Source organism: Squalius cephalus, assembly GCF_949319135.1.
Source record: "Squalius cephalus genome assembly, chromosome: 21".
In the NCBI taxonomy this organism is placed as follows: Eukaryota; Metazoa; Chordata; class Actinopteri; order Cypriniformes; family Leuciscidae; genus Squalius; species Squalius cephalus.
Window position 1 is genome coordinate 14,149,248 of NC_137142.1, and position 22,131 is coordinate 14,171,378.

The 22,131-nt window shown below is 35.9% G+C and overlaps 1 protein-coding gene across 2 annotated transcripts in view; it reads right to left on the reverse strand.

Moving 5' to 3' along the window:
• Nucleotides 1-22,131, reverse strand: part of LOC307148711 (uncharacterized protein) — a 176,058-nt gene that overhangs the window by 115,318 nt on the left and 38,609 nt on the right. For both annotated transcript variants that reach the window (XM_079854427.1, XM_079854426.1), the window contains 5 exons: nt 12,998-13,051; nt 8,460-8,495; nt 6,528-6,557; nt 4,685-4,711; nt 4,330-4,383 (listed from right to left, as the gene is read on the reverse strand). In XM_079854427.1, the coding sequence (XP_079710553.1) occupies nt 4,330-4,383; nt 4,685-4,711; nt 6,528-6,557; nt 8,460-8,495; nt 12,998-13,051 (201 nt within the window). The remainder of the gene's footprint in view (nt 1-4,329; nt 4,384-4,684; nt 4,712-6,527; nt 6,558-8,459; nt 8,496-12,997; nt 13,052-22,131) is intronic.

The window sequence follows — 22,131 nt, forward strand, 5'->3', positions numbered from 1 at the left end:
GAATGCTTTCAGCACCTTGTTGAATCAATGCCACATAGAATTAAGGCAGTTCTGAAGGCGAAAGGGTCCTAATAATCCTTTAGGTGAGTGTATATATATATATATATATATATATATATATATATATATATATATATATATATATATATATATATATATATATATATATATATATATATATATATATATTAATATATATTACAAGGGCAAAATTAACACGTAAGTAATTTCTTCAGTTTAATGTGTTCAAAATATTTAACGCAATTAACGCAGTCATCCTTGGCTAGCGTTGCATTATATGATCACGTTTTAATTCATGCAAATTCTTTTAAACCATTCAAGCACAATAAGATGCAAAAAGAATGCAGTGCTGTACTAGCGCGAGTCTGTCCATGTATCTCCTGTGACACACACTCATGCACACAGAAAGCCGCTTCAGAAAGCGCTTGAAGGACAAAAACACAAAATTCCAAAATGCCCGTTTTGTCATGTATCCCCTAACCCTAACCCTCAAAAGCACAATCTTAAATTAATGAAATACATTTTTAATCGATTAACAGCACTATATATATATATAATATAATATGTTATTAATATATATATTTTGTTTTATTTTATATTTTTTGTTTTATATATTGCAATTTTGTTTATTTTAATGTTTATTAATTCTTATCTTTTTAATTAGAAATAATACAATTATTTTAGTACAAGAATATATTGCAAAATGTTGTTTATATGTATGTATGTATTTCTGTTGATTTCTGGGCACTATGTGCAGAAAAAAGGGCACCAAAACGCTTACATGCACAATTGTCAATGCTGTAACCTCTTGGTTGGCTGCCAAAATAAATCCAAGCAAATAAATGCTTACGCTTGTCGTGTGACACAGGCCAAAGAGTTAACCTTGCTGGAAGCGAAATATTCACTGCCGCAAAGATGGCAGCCGAGTATGACTGATAGTGGTGTGGAGAATGAGAGCTACTAATTGGGTGAGAGTCTCTCGCCAGCAGAGGCTTGTCGTCGTCTAGAAGGCCAGTAATAATGACCCATGTCCCTCCTTTCCCCAAATAGCCTCCAAGACTGCAGAGCGCCGCAGTCCTGCTCAACAAGTTACCCGGCTGCATGTGACTCGCCATATATAACCCGAAACCTTACCACATCCCTGCTTGCCGGGAAGCTGTGCAGTCATCAAAGCAAAGTTATTTATAGGGCCAAATAGTGTCTTTTGCAACAAAACAACATACTTGACAGATACTGATCTAAATGACAGCCGGAAAAGAATTCAGTCTAACAAAGTCTCGCGGCGAGCTAACTCGCGTGGGCGGTAAACGTTAGCACGATCCCTCGCGAGCGCAGAGAATTTAATGAATTCGCAGGGTGCCGACCACAAGATCATTAGAACACACCGTCTGGATTCTAAACAGCTTTTTTCTGTAACACCACCCAATTAAAGAGGAATCATGTTGGTAGAAGCTGACATTATGTTCAGAATTCTGCAAGAAAGGTCATATGCTTGTAGTGGCCTTTTAATCTCGCAGAAGGTAGGGCTACAAACAAATTGTGCTTGTTTTGAGAGAAAAGTTTAGTGAAACGTTTTACTGTTGTAAAAAAATTGCATACGTGTCACTGTGCCTCGAAAGTACACTTCTTGTTTTGTTCTCGACGCGAGACAGCACTGCCAAAAAAAACTATCCCAAAATGTATTTTAAACTAAGTATAGTACAAATCTATTAACATATTTACTGACACCACTTGAGACATACTGATATAAATATTATAATTAAACTTTATTTGGAGTAGTACTTTTTTGCAAAATGCACATTTCTTAATATTAAGCCTAAAATGTGTTTTAATATCACTGTTGGGAAGGAATAGGACAGTATGATCTCTGTATAATATCAGTCTTTAAATGAAAGATATCTAAAGTAAACTTGCAATAGTTCCATTTTTGCACAATACAATATACTTGTGTATATCTTTAGTCGAACTTCAGCACTATTTCCGGATAACTAAAGTGCATTAAGTACAAAATTAGTTGTTCCAATTTTAGCAGACTTTAAGAATATCAATTTAGTATACCAAAAGTACAATTACAGGGTTTTTATATTAAGTAAATGTAAATGTATCTGTAGTATACTTTCAAATACATTTTTTATATTTATTTTCACAAGAGTTATCTAGCAGCAGCATTCTCAGATGTCATTTACAGAACTGTACATTTTGCTTTAGATGGCAAAAATCGAATGTACACACCCTCATGTCATTCCAAACTTTTATGACTGACTTTCTTCTGGGGAACACAACGCATATTTTAACATAAGCGTAAATCATGAGCATCATGAGCGAATGATTCTTTTGTGGGCGAACTTTCCCTTAAAGCTATCTCTGTGAAATATGATTATTGAATTTTGGACAGAGAAATTTTGATCTTAAAAAGTCTAAAGAACAAATTATAGTTCGTGGTAAAATCCATTTCCTTTAACAACAAAGTGAACTGTGGTTGCTTTACATGTCAGCCAATTGGCTCTTCCTGGTTCTTCTGGCTGGTTCTCAGCTGCACTGTGTGCCAGATCCAGATCGTATGCCAAACGTCTGGATATTCAAGACTAATAATAGCAGGGCTCAACAATAAGGATGGATCTGCTGGCCCGGGGCCGGTTTGACAGTGTTTCAGGCCAGATGACAGAACTGTCACACAATTTTACACTCACTTGTACAACCATTTGTTATGTCTTGCAAACTCGTAATGATTTTGTTGTAGTTTTCCAGCAAAAGTACAGAAATTACAATTATTATTGTGACGTAAATACGAATGAAACAAGAAAAAAACGTAGGGCAGCTGGGCAGGACTTGATTTTGTCCATTGGGACTTGATTGGATTTTTGGACGGTTGTCATTTGCGATTGGTCAATCTCATGTGAGTGACAGGTTGTCCCACCCTCGTGCCAGTAAACACATTATTGAGAAGAGAAGAGATGTTATTTTGATTAAAGATTACGAGGGCACATGAATTAGATGAGTTAGATAGCTGTATAATTCCTAGCTTTCTAATTTCAAAACAAATTTTCATTTTTAAATAAATAAATAAATACAAATGAATAAAATATTTTTAAATGTATATTAATAATTTGACAAAAAGAACACACATTTAAAAATAAATATAAAACTAAAATAAATCCTTAAAAGAATAGTTCACTTTAAAATGAAAATTCTGTCATCATTTACTCACCCTCAAGTTGTTTCAAACCTGTATGAATTTCTTTCTTCTGCTGAACACAAAGAAAGATATTTTGAAGAATGTCGGTAACCAGACACTAACAGTTGATGGACCCCATTGACTTCTATAATATTTTTTACCGACATTCTTCAAAATACCTTTCTTTGTGTTCAACAGAAGAAAGAAATTCATACAGGTTTGAAACAACTTGAGGGTGAGTAAATGATGACAGAATTTTCATTTTTAAGTGAACTATTCCTTTAACAATCCTTATTGTTTTACCCTGAATACAGAGACCAATTGTGGACTTGAACAGGGAATTGTTCAGCCATTCCGAGTGGAAACGCTCCCAACCAGTGTGGACAAAATCCAGATGTCTATGGCACGGTGCATCACTCAATCCATCACTGAACTGAAAAATACCCAACAGTGTCATGATAACACTCCAGTGAACACCACTGCAGAGGATAATAAATATTCATTCATTCTGTTGAATGGGTTTAATGCTGCTCTTACAGTCCCTGCGGCGGACCCAAGTATTCTCCTCCATCTAAGTGGCATGCATTTTTAATACTTTTTATCACATTCAAGGGAGTCGAGAAACAACTGTACGGCATTCAGGACCATTAACCACTCGAGGAGCCGAGATAACATTTGCGTTAACAGGTGTTAGCGTGCCTCTAGTGAAATGGCTCAACGGCTTAGGTAATTCAAATAAGCGGAACACGCAACTGCAATTTGTTGCAGGCAGTCAAACCTCACATAAAGCTTTTTTCAGGCCGTAAGCAGAGCAACAATTTAACCCTTGGCCGGTGGCATTGAGAAACAAAGGATAAAATCAATAACGAAACAGTATCGTTTTCTCAATACGTTCGAGCATGTCGTGCTTGAACCGTAAATCACACTTGAGTTTGCTGGGGTTGGCCGTACGTGCTGTCAGTCTACGGTTGAATATTCAGAGTCATTCCCATGAGACCAGGCCCACACAGAGGTCTCCGATCTTTTTCTCATTCCAGCTGCTGCCGGGTGACTCGCTGACGGGTCGGTCACATAAACACATATGCAACGTGGATCCAGCCCACACAGGGAGCGACCTGCTTTGGTTTACTCACCCTTTTGCCCTCTTTCCCTGGTGCTCCTGGTTGACCGGGCAGGCCAGGATCTCCCTGGGGAAGATGGGTAATGGATCAGGAATCTAGTTCTCAGAAAACATTGCAGGCTAGTCTGGATCTAGCTGACTGTGGTCATAATTGCCCTCAAAAAACATGATAAAATCCAGAAGCAACATTGATGTGAATATGAGCACATAGCAGCTGGCTCTGCCTGGACGGGTTTACATGTCGGTGCTTATTAAAGTGCTGAGAGACAGATGTTCAAACGGCATGTTCACAACTCATGGGTGAACTTCGTTATGGAAGGCAAAAAAATAAATATTAAATTTATAAAAAATACTGTTGAAGCGCTTACCTTTTCTCCAGGAACTCCTGGGGGACCCTGCAAAAAAATAAAAAAAAAATAAATAAATAAATAAAAGAAGACAAATTTGAATGATTTTTAATATTCAAACAAAACAATTGGTGTCATTAAATTATATATATTTTTTAAATCTCTTATGCGCACCAAAACTGCATTTACTTTATATAAATACAGTAAAAGCAGTAATATTGTGAAATATTATTACAATTAAAAAAACATTTCTATTTTAATATATTTTAAAATGTAATTTTCTACTGTGAAAAAGCTGAATTGTTTGCATTGGTGTCATGATCTTCAGAAATCGTTTTAATATGCTGATTTGCTGCTCAAGAAACATTTCTTATTATTATCAATAGTTAAACAATTCAATTATTTAAACAATTCTGCTAATAATAAATTAGGGATATCGTGATATCATTTCTTTCACCATATATAATGAAACAGTAAAGACATTTATAATGTTGTAAATATTTTTGATCAATTTAATGCACCCTTGCTGAATACAAGCACTATTTAAAAAAAAAAAAAACTAAGTAACTTGTAAGTGTATTTGGTGTAAATGTATTTGGAAATGCAAGTGCTTGCAACGCAGCAATAGAATAGTGTTTAAAAGGGAACATGAAATGCATTGTTTTATTGTTTTATAATGTTTCCTGGGGTTCACTTCTAATGTTAGTATGATTTTACATCAAAAATAAAAAGCCATTTCCTACCCAGATTTTAGCCCTCTGATTTGAATGCTGTTTGAAGGGGCGTGTCTGCTGTGAGACTAAGTATTACATGTGGAACTCTCTCAAAAACTTTTACTACGTTTTTACTAATACAGCTCTCAAGGTTAACTAATTGTGAAAAGTGTTGATTATAGCATTATATTTAGATTGTGGCATGAAAGGTTGCAGTGATGAGCATTGTAGCCGATCACAGACATGTTGAGCGCATGAATGTAGTGATCTCATCATTACAACTCGATTTCAGCACGCTAACGAATGCTTTCATGATACTAACAGTGCAAACCATGGTGCAAACACAATGTAAGTAAGAGATTTGTTGATTATAACGGGAGTTTTGGAGAGAACTCAGTCACTGATAAACTCGAGATGTTTGATTGACAGCTCCAGCGACTGTAAGAGGAGCGTTCTTTGATGGCTTTCTATCTATAATTTAATGACAGTTTAAATAACAGATTATTTTAATCCTACTAAGAGAAACAATGTGAAGTTGACCGTTTAGTCACTGGTTTGATTTACTGACACATAGACAAAGAACATCTTACTGTATCTTCATGAATCATTACATATCAGAAATCACTGATCACAGATCAGGGATTAGAATTAACAAAGTTACTTTACATGGTGTCGCATTACTGTCAAGTCCATATCGTAAAAGTCTGTTTGCAAAGCCTGTACCGAATTTGAAAAGTACCGAACAAACAAATAATGTTCAACTGAGACATGCACATTGTTGAAAATAAATAACCACATTCCTAGCATTAATATCCTTAGTATTAATGTGTATATATATCATATAATATATATAAATATATATATATATATACATAAAATGTATACTTTTTTGTTTTTTTATTTTTATTGAGTCAATACATTAAGCAAATTGAGTTGAATTAGATACAGGAATTTCTGAAGCAGAAGCAGACCAAGTGTTTTGCTATGAATCATCAAAAATTCCAGGAAAATGCAGAAAAAGGAGGATATCAGTAGTGAGGGCTGCCTTTCAAGCACTATAATAAAATGCTCATGAAAGAAAACAAACTAAAATCTGCACTGCTACGTGCTGGCATTCAGTTTCAGAACACAGAAATGAAAAGTGTTTTTACCTGGTCTCCTTTTTGAGCTTGCTTTTCAATCTAAGAGAAAGCAGAAGGGAAATTATAATAATGTATTTCATCAAACAGAGACGGCAATTAACTTCAGCTGTTAATATTGTTAAAACAAAGGTCAGGAACCAAGATATCTTTACAGTGCATGACCCAGTAAAAGGACAAACCACATGACCATCACATACAGACACATACCGAAGGCCTTTCAGATGCAGAGTAAAACAGTGTGGTGTTCTCTTACAGCTGGCATCCTCAAAAATACTGACACATCTTAGAAACAGCTGCAAAAATAGCCATTCACTCCTAGTGTCTGGTGAAAGTCAAAGAACAAGAGCTTTAAAAGCTCCTAAAACTGTCAAAATGCAACAGGGGAGGGAGAGTGACGTTAGTGTCAGTAGCGACAGATGTCTACGCTGGCAAGATCCATCATAGAATATAAAATAACCTGAAACATTGATAAAATCAGAAATGTTAGCTATAAGCTATTTGTTTAAACCTAAATAATTCAAGCCGCTTGTTAAAATGTACTACACGATTTACAACTTGACTACAACTTGACGATTTACAACTTGACTGTGTTGTCGGCTTTCACGTTTGCATCCCTGGTATTCCTGCTTGTCCTCATAAAATGTAAAATTAGCACGAGTAAATAACTGTTATGCCCTGATCCGTTGGGGTTAGTTTGCTGTTTAGGTTACATAAAGGGGCAGAGGTGTTGTACTGTATCCTAACACACAAAGAACATACTGTATATCCCGCTGCTGTTTTATGAGATGTAGCAGACGTGAATTATTAGCTCCCTACTTCTAACCTCCACAGACTGGTTGTTCTGGTCGCCCCTGAGTGAGCATGTGCTGGCTCTCCTTTGCCTCTTATTTGTTTTAGTTGTGAAGATGAAGAAAGTGAAAGGCATATTTATAGTATTAAAAAGTAGAGCAGTGGAATGGAAAAACGATTTCTGTGTGAATGGCCCTTAACTATTTTTAACTCTAGCAACGAGTTAATAACACGTTTTAAAGGGGTGGTATAATCCCGTTTTCACAAGATGTAAAATAAGTCTTTGATGTCCCCAAAGTGTGTATGTGAAGTTTTAGCTCAAAATACCCCACAGATATTTTTATATAGCATGTTTAAAAGTTGTCACTTTTTGAGGGTGAGCAAAAACGAACCGTTTTTGTGTCTGTCCCTTTAAATGCAAATGAGCTGCTGCTCCCGGCACAGGGGGCGGAGCTTCAAGAGCTTGTGTCCTTTTATCTCACACAGACATGCACTGAAAATATCAAAAACTTTTAGCCTTTTATGTTCAAACCGGAGTCAGACAAAGATGGAGAGACTCAAGAAGAAGTGACAACATTTAGACAACGTTTCTGAATGGTTAGTAGATGAATTTATGTAGCTTAGCCTATATGTAGTTATCTTATAGTCATTGATTAGCATATTCTGTCTTGATAATCTATAAATCGCATTCCCAGGGGCGGGTTTATGTAAATTTTAGGGTTAGTGATGTCACTAACCCGGGAGGAATGTCGTGTTGTCCCTACCAGCCTTTTGTTGTAGTCCTTAAAAAGCAATTTCTTTAAAAGAAAATATCTCCCAATGCTTTGAACTTTGAGCATTGTAACTTTGCAGATGTTGTTTATGCTCAAACAGCAGCATTACACACTAACTAAAGTTAGAAAAGTGAAATCATAATCAACCACCCCTTTAATATAACACCCTGTTTGAGCACCTTTCTCATATCTGTGTCGGCGATAAGAAGTCAACCATTCCCTAAAACCTTAGCTAAGACTCCATAAATCTCATTTCAGTGCTTAATGCAGCTTATGCATATCATGTTTTATATGGATGTCATTCAAAAAGAATCAGTGTCAATATGTTGAGCTCTGAAATGACATGCAGCGTTGTTGTAGGGTGAACTGAGATGCGTACCGACAATGTTTCTGAAACCGGTGTGCCTGGATCCCCCTGTAACAGAGACACAATCAAATTCACGAGAGTGATTATTGTTCAAATATAAGCAGATCATCCAAACAGCTGCATTTTTTTCCTAAAACATACAGAATTGCAAATGATAACGTACAGTTAACAGATCATTATCACAAACTGAATCGGGACAGGGGTTTATAGAGCTTTAACGATCGGGTTATCTACATTAAGCCACTTATTACACAGTTTAGTGGCGATTATGCAAAAATCTCTGACTGCAGATTGCCGTATCAGAATTGACCAATCAAATATTTCAGAGCATTGTGCAATAGGCTTTATGCCAAAAGTCAACTGAACAAAGAGGAAAACGGGTCTCATCGCATCCACTTTTCGATATAAAGTGTTAACAGCTGTATGAACTGACTCAAATATCAATGGACTTTCATGGTAAAATTAAAGAAAAAAAATGATATTACATTTGAGATATTCTGGATATGCAACAGATATCAGTTCACCCAAAAATTTAAATTCTGTCATCATTTACTCACCGTCAAGTCTGTATGATTTTTTTCTTCTGAAGACAAAAAAAAAAAAAAAAGATATTTCGAAAAATGTTGCTGGACCCCATTGACTTCCATAGTATTTTTTCCCCCCATTGTTTGGTTACCCATATTCTTCAAAATATCTTTGTTTGTTTTCAGCAGAACAAAGGATTTCATTCAGGTTTGGAATAACACAAGGGTGAGTAAATGATGACAGAATTTTCATTTTGGGGGGAACAATCCCTTTAAGTTGGTTCTTTTGAAGGCATTTTGAGTAAAACATCTCAATATTTAATGAAGCGCATACAAAAGACCGGGACCGGAAGTAATGCAACCTGTTTTAAAGAACGCTGAAGTTAGTTCCGCTAAAGTTTGCTGCGCTAAATAATTATTTTAAAATGATCTGTACTATGGCATTTTTTTAAAGAAACATGTTCTTCGTATACCTTAGAAGAAAGTCAGTCATGCGGGTTTGGAACGACATGAGGGTGAGTAGAGGATGACAAAATGTTCATTTTTAGGAAAACTATTCCTTTAGGAATAACTCGGTTCGGCATATCTGAAAAATATTTGTAAAAATAAAACGGCCTGCTGTTCTTATATCTGTGCTTATCTGCTCTTAAATAAAGGACTTTCATATTTTCAAGGTTATGGAATACAAGCGGAGACATCAGTTTAAGTTAAAAACCCCTTGACAAAAACAGGCAGAGCTTTCCACAAATTCAATTTAAATCCACAGAAACTCCACATCAAAGTTTGCTGAAATATAAAGTTGCGAACACCTAAAGCCGGCCCGTTTGAAGATATTCCGAGTCATTCTATGTTTGAAGAGCGTGACGTGTCTTTCCGACTGTCAGTTTCAATCCGAGCTAACGGTTTTCCTCCCTCCCTCTGTCTGACTGGGAGATGAGATGAAAAAGAAGCTAGTTATTCTCTGCTCGAACGCAGAGGAGCTCATTAGAACTTCAAGGCTTGAAAACACTGCACTGACAATTACGTGCGCAAGCAGGCAAACCAAGAAACCCAATACTGTAAAAGACAATGGGTAATATGGTAGCTAATTAGAGAATAACATTTGATCTATTGTTTGGAAAGAAGTCCCGCTGTGGGCCTTCGTGCACCGGGTTTGGGGAATAAGATATCAGAGCAGGAAGCTCTATTCTACATTCTGTTTCAGTGGAGTCACATCTTCCCTGCTGTGAAGGTCTGTCTGTTTTATCAACAGCGTCTGTGACACATGGGCCATTACCTCGGAAAATAATACATTTGTGAAAACAAACAAATTGTATTTACAGTACAGTGAAGCACTTAAAATGACAGTCTATGGGGCAAGTCATGGCACTGGAAATTGAAGCGAACAGAAAAAAAATAAAATAATTAAATTCCAAATTTTACAGTTTGTTTGTTTCTTTTTTACTAAAACTACACAATATGTTGCAACAATAAAATTGCAATAACAAAATCTAGGAATATTTAAGCTTAAAACTAACAAACAAAAATGCTATTTGGGTGAGAAAAAAACAATTTAGGACGATATATTCTCTGAACATTAACATTAAATGTAAAAATATGACCTTCACATTACTTCTTTGAAACCCTCTAGAATGCCTTGTATGGTATATGCTTTAATGCAAACATAATTTTTCAGTGTTTTTACAAATAAGTTGAAATTATGAATCAAAAAGCATGTCACAGATGCTGCCAATAGAGCTTAACCTGTTTGTAATCTGAAACATTGCTTTAATATTTATATAGAATCTGTGTCACAACAACATTTTCTTGTTTGTTCATCATACATTATAGTTTTCCCTGTCACCATATGTGTCACCATATATGTGACTTCCAGTAATAAAATTGATTCCATCCCACAAAATTCCGCAGCATTCCGTGTTCCTGGTTTACTGAGGCGTTTACTACATGCTGCACTCAGCACAAGCAATATAAGCTACATTATCAGTTATTGGTTAGACATGTTTCCTTGTACAATCAGTGGTTCTGGTTCTTAAAATGATTTTTGTAAATTAAGATCATTGGATAAAAAGGACGTCTTTACATTCTGCAACCAATAACTGATTCAAACAGCTACTGTAGTGACAAGGTCTGGATGAAATATTGATCTACATACATGCACATATACATGCACACAGTACATACATGCATACATAGTATAATTATATTGACATATATACACATATACAAATACACATATATAATGTATATAAAAAAAAAAAATAATAATTTAATGCTTGAATCTGATTGGTTGACGAACGTTCTAAGGTCTGCAAGTATTTCCAGGGAAACGCACGGCTAAAGTAGTTCCAGGCAGGTCTTGACCAAATTACAGTTCCATATCACTTCGCCAAATGATTTCAGTTATTTCAAAGGTCCTTACATCTGACACAATGACACCGACCGTGCAAATATATATATATAGTAAACAACAAGATAAAAACGTCAAATTATTGCCACAAAATTAAGGTAATTCACATATGCTTAATTTCTCTCTTTCTGTTTCTGTTTCTGTTTCTCTCTCTCTCTCTCTCTCTCTCTCTCTCTCTCTCTTTCTCTCTCTCTCTCTCTCTCTCTCTTTAATAACTGCATTAATCTGCTATCAGTGGCTCAAGCCTCCTTTACTAGCATCTAAAAATGTCTGGATGTGTGGCTACCATAGTATAAGCGGAATAATTGACTCCGGTCCATTGAATTATTAGAAAGTAATCCGTACCTCGGGTGATTTTGATGCTCATTTCTCTCTGGATTTAGTCTTGTCCACATAGCATGTTAAGTCAGTGTCAGTAAACACTGTTATTTTCATAAAACTGTCAAATTAAACTTCACATTATTATTAGAGACATATTTGATATTTTAAATCCATGACATTTTATTTATGTTTTTGAAAGCCGATTCTTATGCTCGCAAAGCTGCTTTTATATAAAAAATACAGTAAAAACAGTAATAATTAACAATTAAAATATATTTAAACATTTTTTTCAGCTGAAATTTCAGCATCATTACTCCGGTCTTTAGTGTCACATGATCCTTCAGAATTCATTCTAATATGCTGATATTAATTAATATTAATATTTCCAATGTTAAAAACAGTTGCGATGCTTAGTATTTTTGGGGAAACCTTGATAAAAAAAATAAAAAATAAATCAAGATTCTTTGATGAACAAAGTTCAAAGAAAACATTTATTTAAAAAAACATTATTTTTATGTAATAGTCTTTACTGTCACTTTTGATCAATTTAATGCATCCTTTATAATGCAAACCAATTTAATGCAAAACAATTCACAGACATCCAAACTTTTGAATGGTAGCGTAACAAAAAAAATGATCAGAATATCAGCAAATGTATGTCCCATTCATCTTCATTACATTTGTAATGGGATATACAGAAGAAGAAAATAAAGAATTTACATAAATAATATAAATTGTGGTTATATAAAATGTACTTTTTTCTAAAAGTAAAAAATTTCTAAAAAAATGCAGAATTCATCTTTGTCCATCATTTTCTGTTCAAACCTATTATGCACACATTTCTAATACTTTGACCTTTCTGACGTCATATCTGAGTTCCAACAAATAACTATTGATATTTTGCAAGGCTGTCACCACATATTTATGGGAAACCAATATCCAGTATCCAATATCTGACTGCTAATCTGAATATTGGTGCTGGAGGCATATTTGGCAGATATGGTCCCTGGTACATTGGGCCTAAAAGTGGGAAAAATAAGTTTTCTAAAGTTTAGCAGTGACATTTTCAAACTTTAAAATTATACTAAAAAAGTCTATTGAAAATTGTCAGGCACAAATGGCACAGTTTCCTAAGATTGACTCACACACAGACTGTGACTTTCCATCTATACAGAAACTCTGGAAAGCTCACTGACTAAAAAAACATCCTTAAGATCATAGATACTCTGCCTCTATCTCTCTCTATGCTACAGTTTGTAAAGGTTGTTACAAGAAATCAAACTGGCAGGGCGACTTACTTTATCACCTTTGAGACCAGGTAGACCTTGAGGTCCAGGATCCCCTTTCAAACCCTGAGGAGACACAACGAACAGGAACCAGTTTAATCACAGAGTCCGCTACCTCACAGCATCCTGACAGGACAACTTAGGGGAAATCTTTCCAGTAAGCAAACAATGTATCAGTTTGACTTCCCTCAAGTTAAAGAATTCAACAGGGAGCCGCTCCAGCCATCTTTTAGTAAAAATCATGCAGTATGTGTCGGTGAAGCGGCGAGAATGAGTGTCTCTAGGTGTTAATATGGCCTCATTTACATGACAAATCTGCTCACTTCTGCACTTTTTAGTGAATGATTTGCACAAATTGCATATAGACACACAAAAAAACACACTCGCTTTCACAAGCCCTCCGTCTGGAGTCGGGATTAGAATTCCCATCGCCTGCATGCTAGAGCTTTGAGAGGGGAAATCTGATTGGAGATAAGGCAAAACCACAGGCAAAGTCAAAACGCAAAGTGCTTAAAAGCAACAGAGAGAGAACAGGTGATGAAAAAAATAAAGAGGAGTACAAGAAGGTGAGGGAGGGAAAACCGTCCGAGAAGAGGTGGCTGATAAACGAGGCCTGACACGTATTGACAGGTTAAATTTACAGGGACTCTTGCTAGGTGTGACACATCAAGACCGGCAGCCACACAGAGAGAGATTTCTGAAATAAGTCAGAGGGTACTTAGAGAGAAGGGATCACTGGCCCTCAAAACACAGCAATTTGTCTTAGTTAGGCTTTCGAGTGAGACTATTAATACTGAATTATATCAGGCTCAGATGAGCGCCTTGCCCTTTTTTTAATTATGTCTCTGAGTTCGCGGATAGAGATGCGACTAATTTACTCTTATGATGGCGAAGCTTGTCAAGACAGTTGAGGGAAAGCTCGGCCTCGAGAACACTAATCTGGAGCCCGTCTCCATAAAACTAGACCAATACAAATAAGATGCGTAAATCTGGCAAACCTTCTTTTGCATCAGCTGTCTTACTATGAGACTCTGTTTGTGAGAATGATGATAGTGAGGTTTTACAAAAAAAAAACAAGTTATTCAAAATAGAATATTTATTTTAGATATGTAATCTTAGCACTTCCCGTTCTCATGCACTATTTAGAACAACAGCCAATGAAATTGCAAGAGAACACTTGCTTGTTAATTGGGGTCAGGCACACACCTGCCGAGTGGTAGGGCTGACGTAAAAAAAAAACTAAAAAAACACTATCAAATGCATCTTCGGTCCCCCTACAGGTTGGAAGTGGAATTGTCCATTACCGCTGTCGTAAATAATTTAGCCTACCGCAGCCTACTGTCGCACGCACGCTGTTTGTTTATCCAGCACCGGCTTTGGAAATAACAATGTCCACAGACAAGGTAGAGTATGTTGCATGATTTTATGTAACATAAAAGTATGATGTATTGCGACATCAGACACGAAGAAAAACAAAATAATGACATTGCTTGCTATTTTTTTGCTATTGTAATGCTTGCCGTAAAGCAAGTCAAATTTGTAGTTTCTTACGTCTCATTTGAACTACAGATCCGCTACCCGATCTGACAAGGGTCGCAAAGCGAATGCAGAAGTGCCGTTCACACTGTTACGAGTTGATGAACCACTGCAACGATTTTGGAAACATTATTTTAAGGTACAAAAGAATATTTGGTGTTGCTTTAATAAAGTTTACAATACAATAAAGTTCCATTTGTTAACATTAGTTATTTAACTATTAACGGTAACGCTTTGTTTTACAGTGTCCTTGTTACATATGTTACATGTACTTACAATAGTATTAACAGTTAATTATTAGGGCTGTTAAACGATTAATCGCGATTAATCGCATCCAAAATAAAAGTTTGTTTTTACATAATATATGTGTGTGTACGGTGTATAATTATTTTCTATATATAAATACGCACACATGCATGTATATATTTAAGAAATATTTGCATGTATATACTGTGTATATATATTTATATTATATATAAATATTTTATATATAAATAACACATTTTCTTAAATATATATATGCATGTGTGTCTATTTATATATAGAAAATAATTATACTCCGTACACAGACGCATGATGTAAACACAAACTTTTATTTTGGATGCGATTAATCGCGATTAATCGTTTGACAGCCCTATTAATTATGCATAATTACATGCAACTAACCCTCAACCAAACCCTAATCCTACATGCACTTAATTAATATTACTCAGTACTTAAATATATAATTACACTAACAATGACACCATAAAATAAAGTGTAACCCTATTAACTATACTAAAATAGGCACTATTCAGTGTATTCCGTGCAGCGTTTAGTAAGTGAGCACTACATTTCAAACGTATCCTCAATCCAGCAAGCGATTACATTTCTACACCTATCGTTTCTTCACCAAACTTTGACTGAGGCCATAAAAGATAGAAGGATGTAAGAATCAGCACTTGAACCTGATCAGGATTGCAGTACTGTGAAAACACGGGTGGAGGGGAAAGCTCGCATCGGGACTGGGATGGAGGTTAGACTGAGGCTGCTCTTAAATGATGCATGTTCAGAGGGGTCTTTGGAGAGTGCACTCCCGTCCTGCTTTTGGCAGAATCTAATGACTCCTTGAGGGAACCAGTGCACCTTTCCTTTGTTGTTCCACCTCCCCGAGAGCAGCCCCAGTTAAGAACAGCTGCACTGGCCCTTTTCAGAAGGGCTTGAGCTCCAGGCCTTACAGGCTGTTCCGATGGAGAGACTGACTGCATAGTTAGCCTCTGCTTGCCCTGGGCACTTCAGCACAAGCGGGCAGGTGAAGGATGGGTTAAAATCAGGGCTGTGTCCCTCTCCCAGTCTCGTCACACAAGCGTGAGGTCAAAATGCCCCGGGGTATTCTGCTCACTTGCCTGATAATTATGTACAGCACAGCACGTCCTGCCTGCAGAACAGGCCAGGTCACAAAACAATCTGGCATCTTCCCAATACAGAGGCACACACACGCACTCAGCATTCCCAAAAAGGTTTTGGACACTGAAGCCAAGCTTAATGTATGAATATAATCACATCAGATTATATGTTTAATCAAATGGCTTTCATTTTGTTTTAAAGAAATGTTACACTTCACAAAAAGATTAACAGTTTCTATGAAAGCCTATTTCTACCTAATTCATTGCATTACACATTTATAATCTGACTACTAGACCATTTGATTACTTTTGAACTAACTCATTTATCACATTGAATTGAATAGATAATCCTGTACCATATTGATATAAAAAGACGAAGATAGAATATATATTCCATTCTTTGTTATCAACAACATCAAGTGCATTAAATATTACATTACATCAGGGGTTCGTGCTGAAAAGTCAAGGGGTTTGTGAGTTTAATGAAAATATATGAAGTAATTAAATGATAAAAACGTAAAATAAAATAAAAATAAAATAAAAAAAATAATAAAAACAATCAAAATAAAACCTTGAACTTCATTTTATTATTATTATTTATAAGGGTGCTCTGTTTGATCGGACGCCAATCGTTATCGGCCAATAATAGCTTTATTGAAAAACAGATAAGACTGAGGTATTACTTATTGGACCAAAAACCTACACACAGAATCTGTTAAGGGTCGTTCACACCAAGAACGATAACTATAAAGATAACTATAACTATATTTGCATCCACACCAACGAACGATAACAACACCTAGTCAATGGAAGCAAGACAATACTGTCGAAATGAGCGCTGGATACCTGAGATAATACTTCTCACCATTTATTTTGATCGATTGAACGATTGTTTTCCATATCCATTTTCTTGAAAAGGGGCTTGACTTGTCAAACAGTGGTGGATTATTCTGGACCTCGGCGATTAACTTCTCCGCAATGTCGTCTGCCATTTTAAATGCTTAATGGATTCTGATTGGCTGTCAGTGTGTTATTGTTCAACTGCTGGGAAAAAAATAGTTTCGAAAGTGATCCCAACGATATCGTTTCTCTATATCGTTATCGTTATAGCTGTGGTGTGAACTCTGCTATTCTTTAATATCGAGAATGATTTTTAGAACTATATCTTTATCGTTATCTTCATCGTTATCGTCCTTGGTATGAATGGGCCTTAAGAATACAATTTGCATTTAGAACAAAGTACTTTTACTTCATCCTCCGCAGTAAAAGACCTGGGTGTTATATTAGACAGCAACTTGTCTTTCAAAACTCATATTTCATGTTACAAAAACAGCCTTCTTCCACCTCAAAAATCTGCTATCTGTTTCTGATGCAGAAAAGTTAATTCATGTATTCATGACTTCTAGACTAGATTACTGTAGTTAGTTAGTCCAAGAGTTAGTCCAAAATGCAGCTGCTAGAGTTCTTACTACGTCAGGAAAATATGATCATATAACACCAATTTTATCATCTCTACACTAGTTACCTGTTAAGTTCCATATCAGTAACAAAGTATTGCAACTGATCTATAAGGTCCCAAATTCTTTAGCTCCTGTGTAACCGATCTTTAACCGATCTTCTATCGATCTTCTAACGATCTTTAAGGTCACAAAACTTGGGGGTCTGGAAGTACCTAGGATATCTAAGTCCACTAAAGGAGGGAGAGCGTTTTCGCATTTGGCTCCTGATGATGTTTGGGGCTCACACACGCTCTCCCAGTTTAAATCTAGATTAAAGACACATCTCTTTAATCAAGCATTCACATAATACAACTCATAACCTTGTACTCCAGCTCAAGTGCACATGATTATCTTTGCTTGAAATGTTATGAACCGCAGCTATGCTAATTACTTTCTATTTGTTTTTATCTCAGGATGCCCATCCTGACGTGTCCAACTCCTGCGAGGACTTTAGATGAAGCAAACTCTGAATCCACATGCACCAATGCTACATTTTCTAAACATTTTAATCATTGTGTTAACAACTTCTAATAATTGCTCATTATTCCTGCCTTAATTGAATGCATTGTTAGCTAACTGCGAGATGTGTACAGTATGTACTTGGACACTGTCACCTCTGATAACAGATCACTCTAAATTGTAATGTAGACACATGCATATTCTGTAAAGCAGCTCTGAAACAATAAGATAGGTATTGTGAAAAGCGTTATACAAATAAATGTGAATTGACTGCTGAGAATGTGAATATAGTTTGATCGGTGTTCTCTATAAAGGCTGTTCAGAAGAGCCTTGTGAGACTTTTTTTCATGTGCAACTAAAATTGCTTCAGTACATATTCACCAGTTCTACCAGATGTCGGAAAAGGACAATAAATTTGCAATGTCTTTGCGGAGACATTGGAACGACAGCAACCCTACAGCAATGACAGCAAGAAACGAGGGCCGTGCGATTTTAGTGCATTTCTTTCATTCACAGCATTGAATGAAACGCATTCATTCACACAGCATTCATTCGTTCCTCCATAAAAGCCCAAAGTTAACGTCCAAAACAACTAGATCACTGACTTCTGTAAAATACAGTCTATTGCTGTTGCTATTGCAGTAATCCTAAAAGTGAAATGATTTTTGTAAATCAAATGCTGTGTGGATCTCAGTTTCAGTGATAGTCACATGACTAGTGGCTGGTATGTGTGTTCGATTTCACAAACCTGGAAGACCTTATGAACGTATAGAAGCAGTAGACTTTTTTCAGAAAGGAAAATTTACAAGATAAAAAGCAAGTTGGATCAATGAATTCTGAATAATTCACTGCCATTGTGAGAATAACATGTAATCATGTAATCAATAGAAAAGTAACAGCAGTCTGAATATGAGTATTTTAAAATGTAATATAATCTAAGAACTTAGATTATAGAACTTAGAATCTAAGAGTAATATAACCAGCACTGTCCACTAAGTAAATTAATTAATTTCGCATTGGCACCAATTTGTTACAAAAAATAAAATAGTTAGTTCTGAGAAAAGCGTTAGTATAATTTGTTTGGAGATGCCATCTATTTAAGAGTGATTTGAGTGTCCAAAAGTGTGCAAATCTGGCCAATGTCTACACACAGGTACTTGCAGACATGTTTACAGACTCACAGACATAATAAACATCCATTAACACCTCTCAAATACACATATAACATGCAGCGACCGGTTTCCACAGCGCTTTTCCAACTCTTGGTTGAGATCAAATTTAAATTCATATCAGGAAAAAAAGAGCAAGGTCCATCTCAGAGGCGCGCATGTTTTAAGCAGAGAGAACTGTTGATATGTTGAATGGCAGGCCTTCAAAGAACTTTGGAACAAGATCCAGTGGAGTAACAGAGATATCTCAAGCACTGGCCACAAATGCCAAGAGGGTTACGCCAGGAAATGCTTTTTGCGAGTTTCCATTTGCTCAGCGATTCATTGCTACAAATGTTTGAAGTAGTAGAGCTCAGGACGATACCATCTGAATCAAACTTTCACTTAGGAAAACATGCTGACCTGCTTCACCATTGCCAGTGATACCTTTTTATCACATATAAACTCCACATTTCAAATAAACATTTTTAGGTATGTCATATGAAAAATGCTTTCTTCTGCTAATCAAGTATTGAAAAGAAATATGCATCCTTTCATAGCATAGGATATCTATATTAACGCTTCATGTAACCCGTAATATTCTGAAGGATAGTGTAACTAACACGCCATGTTATGCACCGAGTTTCTCAACGGACAAGTGATACACGGCGTCATGCACATTCCATTCTGAACGTTCTCACATAACCCCTGTGGGCCTCAGATATCAGGTATTGACTTTAAAAGACTTAAATTAGCCAGCCATTAGAACATTTTGACTCAGGGTGTTGACTCTGTGAATAATGCCATGTGTCTTTAGATATAGTAGATTGATCAGGTTTCTTACATCTTTCCAAGGTGATCACACAGGGTCGGGCTCTCCGGCTTCTCCCTTCTCACCCTTATAATCAGAGTAATAATACATCAATATTTCATTTGAGGTGTCCTCGCAGGTTGAGCACAACAAAAAACATGCAGCACAAATAATAGTTTGATTCACAAACGCATGATTCTTATGAGCTGGTTCTTTTAGTCAAACTCACAAATCCCAACTAGTGAGTTATTGGATTGAATTGGTCAAATCAGTTTTAAATACATTAATTAGCAGTTTTAATCATTCATATGACTCACCCAGTGACTCAACTGAACCATTCTTGACTTTAAAGCTACACTGTGTAGGATTTTCTCCCATCTAGCAGTGAAATTGTTTATGACCACCAATTGAATATTACTTTCTAGCCCCTCCCATTCCGAGGGCGTTTTAACTCCTACGGTGGCCGTATTATGAGTAATCTCCCCCTCGCATTCGTCACGGTGCCACTGAGTGTAAAAACGCAAAAGCCAAAGCTTGAATTTCCAGGTATGTCCCTCTTTGGCTAATGTATTTTCAAGATGGAGGCGCAACATGGCTGCCGCCATTCGAGCGACTCGCTCGTATGTATTATAAATGGCAGATTCTACGCTTACGAGAATACTTGATTAGTTGGTAGAATTAATTACACATTAATGAGCACATATCATTTTGAAAGAACAAAGTGTTTTTTGCTAAGAATCAACTTTTTTACACAGTGTAAAAAAAATTACACAGTGTAGCTTTAAATTAAAGATTCTTGAGATCTAACTGAAAAGGGTTTGTGTTATGTGTACGGCTTATGAATTTGCGTAACTTTCATAAGTGTATTTGCGTATAATATATGGTTCTCAATTTCTCAAGTTCAGATTTTTACATATTTACTATTTTTATAATTTAATACATTTATTAGTATAAAATGTTTTTGTTTCCTCAATATTTTCAGCTAAAAAGAATACAGTTGTTTAATTATAGGCAAATTAATTCACAAACACAACTTTTGCTGGGAAATTATGGTTTTCACTGATTGATATGATATTCACTGATTTTTAATTTTCAACCCATTCCAATTGATGACAAACACAAATAATTCGGTAACACTTTTACCTAAACCCTTTATGTACAAAGCATTCTAAAGGTATTCCTAATATAAGGCTTTAAGTAAAGTGTTACCCATTCATTCTTGCAATTTGGACAAAAACTTCTAGAACCTCTAAATAAAAAATCTTAAAAAAATTAGATAAAATCTTGTTTCAGTTTTAGTTCAAGGCATAAAAACGCATATAGATTACGAAAAAAATAACAATAGGTCTAGCCTCATTTTTGAACCCTGCCATTTGGCAAGTAGTTAAAAGAATCGAAACCATAATGTTCATTACGTTTCACATACTGTACGTCATATGTAGCCTAAACTAAATTAGGGTATTGTGCATGTGCATGCGTGCTCAGTCTGTTTGCACCATCTTTGCTCATGTACTTTTTGACACCGGGAAGAATTAACAAATATCTAAATGCAGAATATAAAAACAAAATCAGTCCACACATGAGCGGTCTGGCTGCCTACAATCAACGTACTGTACAAAACAAGGCTATTGCTCAATTAATGTGCGATTTGTAAGGAGTTCATAGCAAAGGAAAGTGTGGAAACTGGAAAGTTCTGTCTCTCTAACATCAAGGGCAATCATATTTAATTAGGGAAGTTTGGAAAAAGCCTCCATTATATTAAGAAAAGGAAGCAGATTTTTAAACAGCAGTTGACAGTAGCTTTGTTCACCCCATAGAGTTATCTGTTCTCGCATATCCATTCAAGCACGCCTTTTTTCAGATAGATTAGCTCAAAGGTCTTGGACGATGCTATCTACAATCCATCTGCCAATCATGTTTATGAAATGGCCATTCATTACTGTAGTAAGGATTTTCCCAAGGAAATGTCAAAGTATTCTTTGTGTCTCATATCTGATATTGCACACTCACATTCTTAAACAATTGCAACTCTCAAATCGCCGCCTCTGCCCAGATTTCTCAACAAACCGTGTAAAACACTGGCACAAAATGATCATTTCACAGCTGTGAACTATGAAGAGATGATACATGTCTATTTTCAATGTCTAGTATGTGAAGTTGAGTGTTTTACATCTGCCTTAATAACCCTCTACAATGAGAGTAAATCACTTGCATATGTGACTAAATCTTCACTCTGGGAGACTAAATAATGTCTATCATTAGCCATTGGCTAATAAATTCTTAGATTTGACTTGCCAGTGTATGTGTG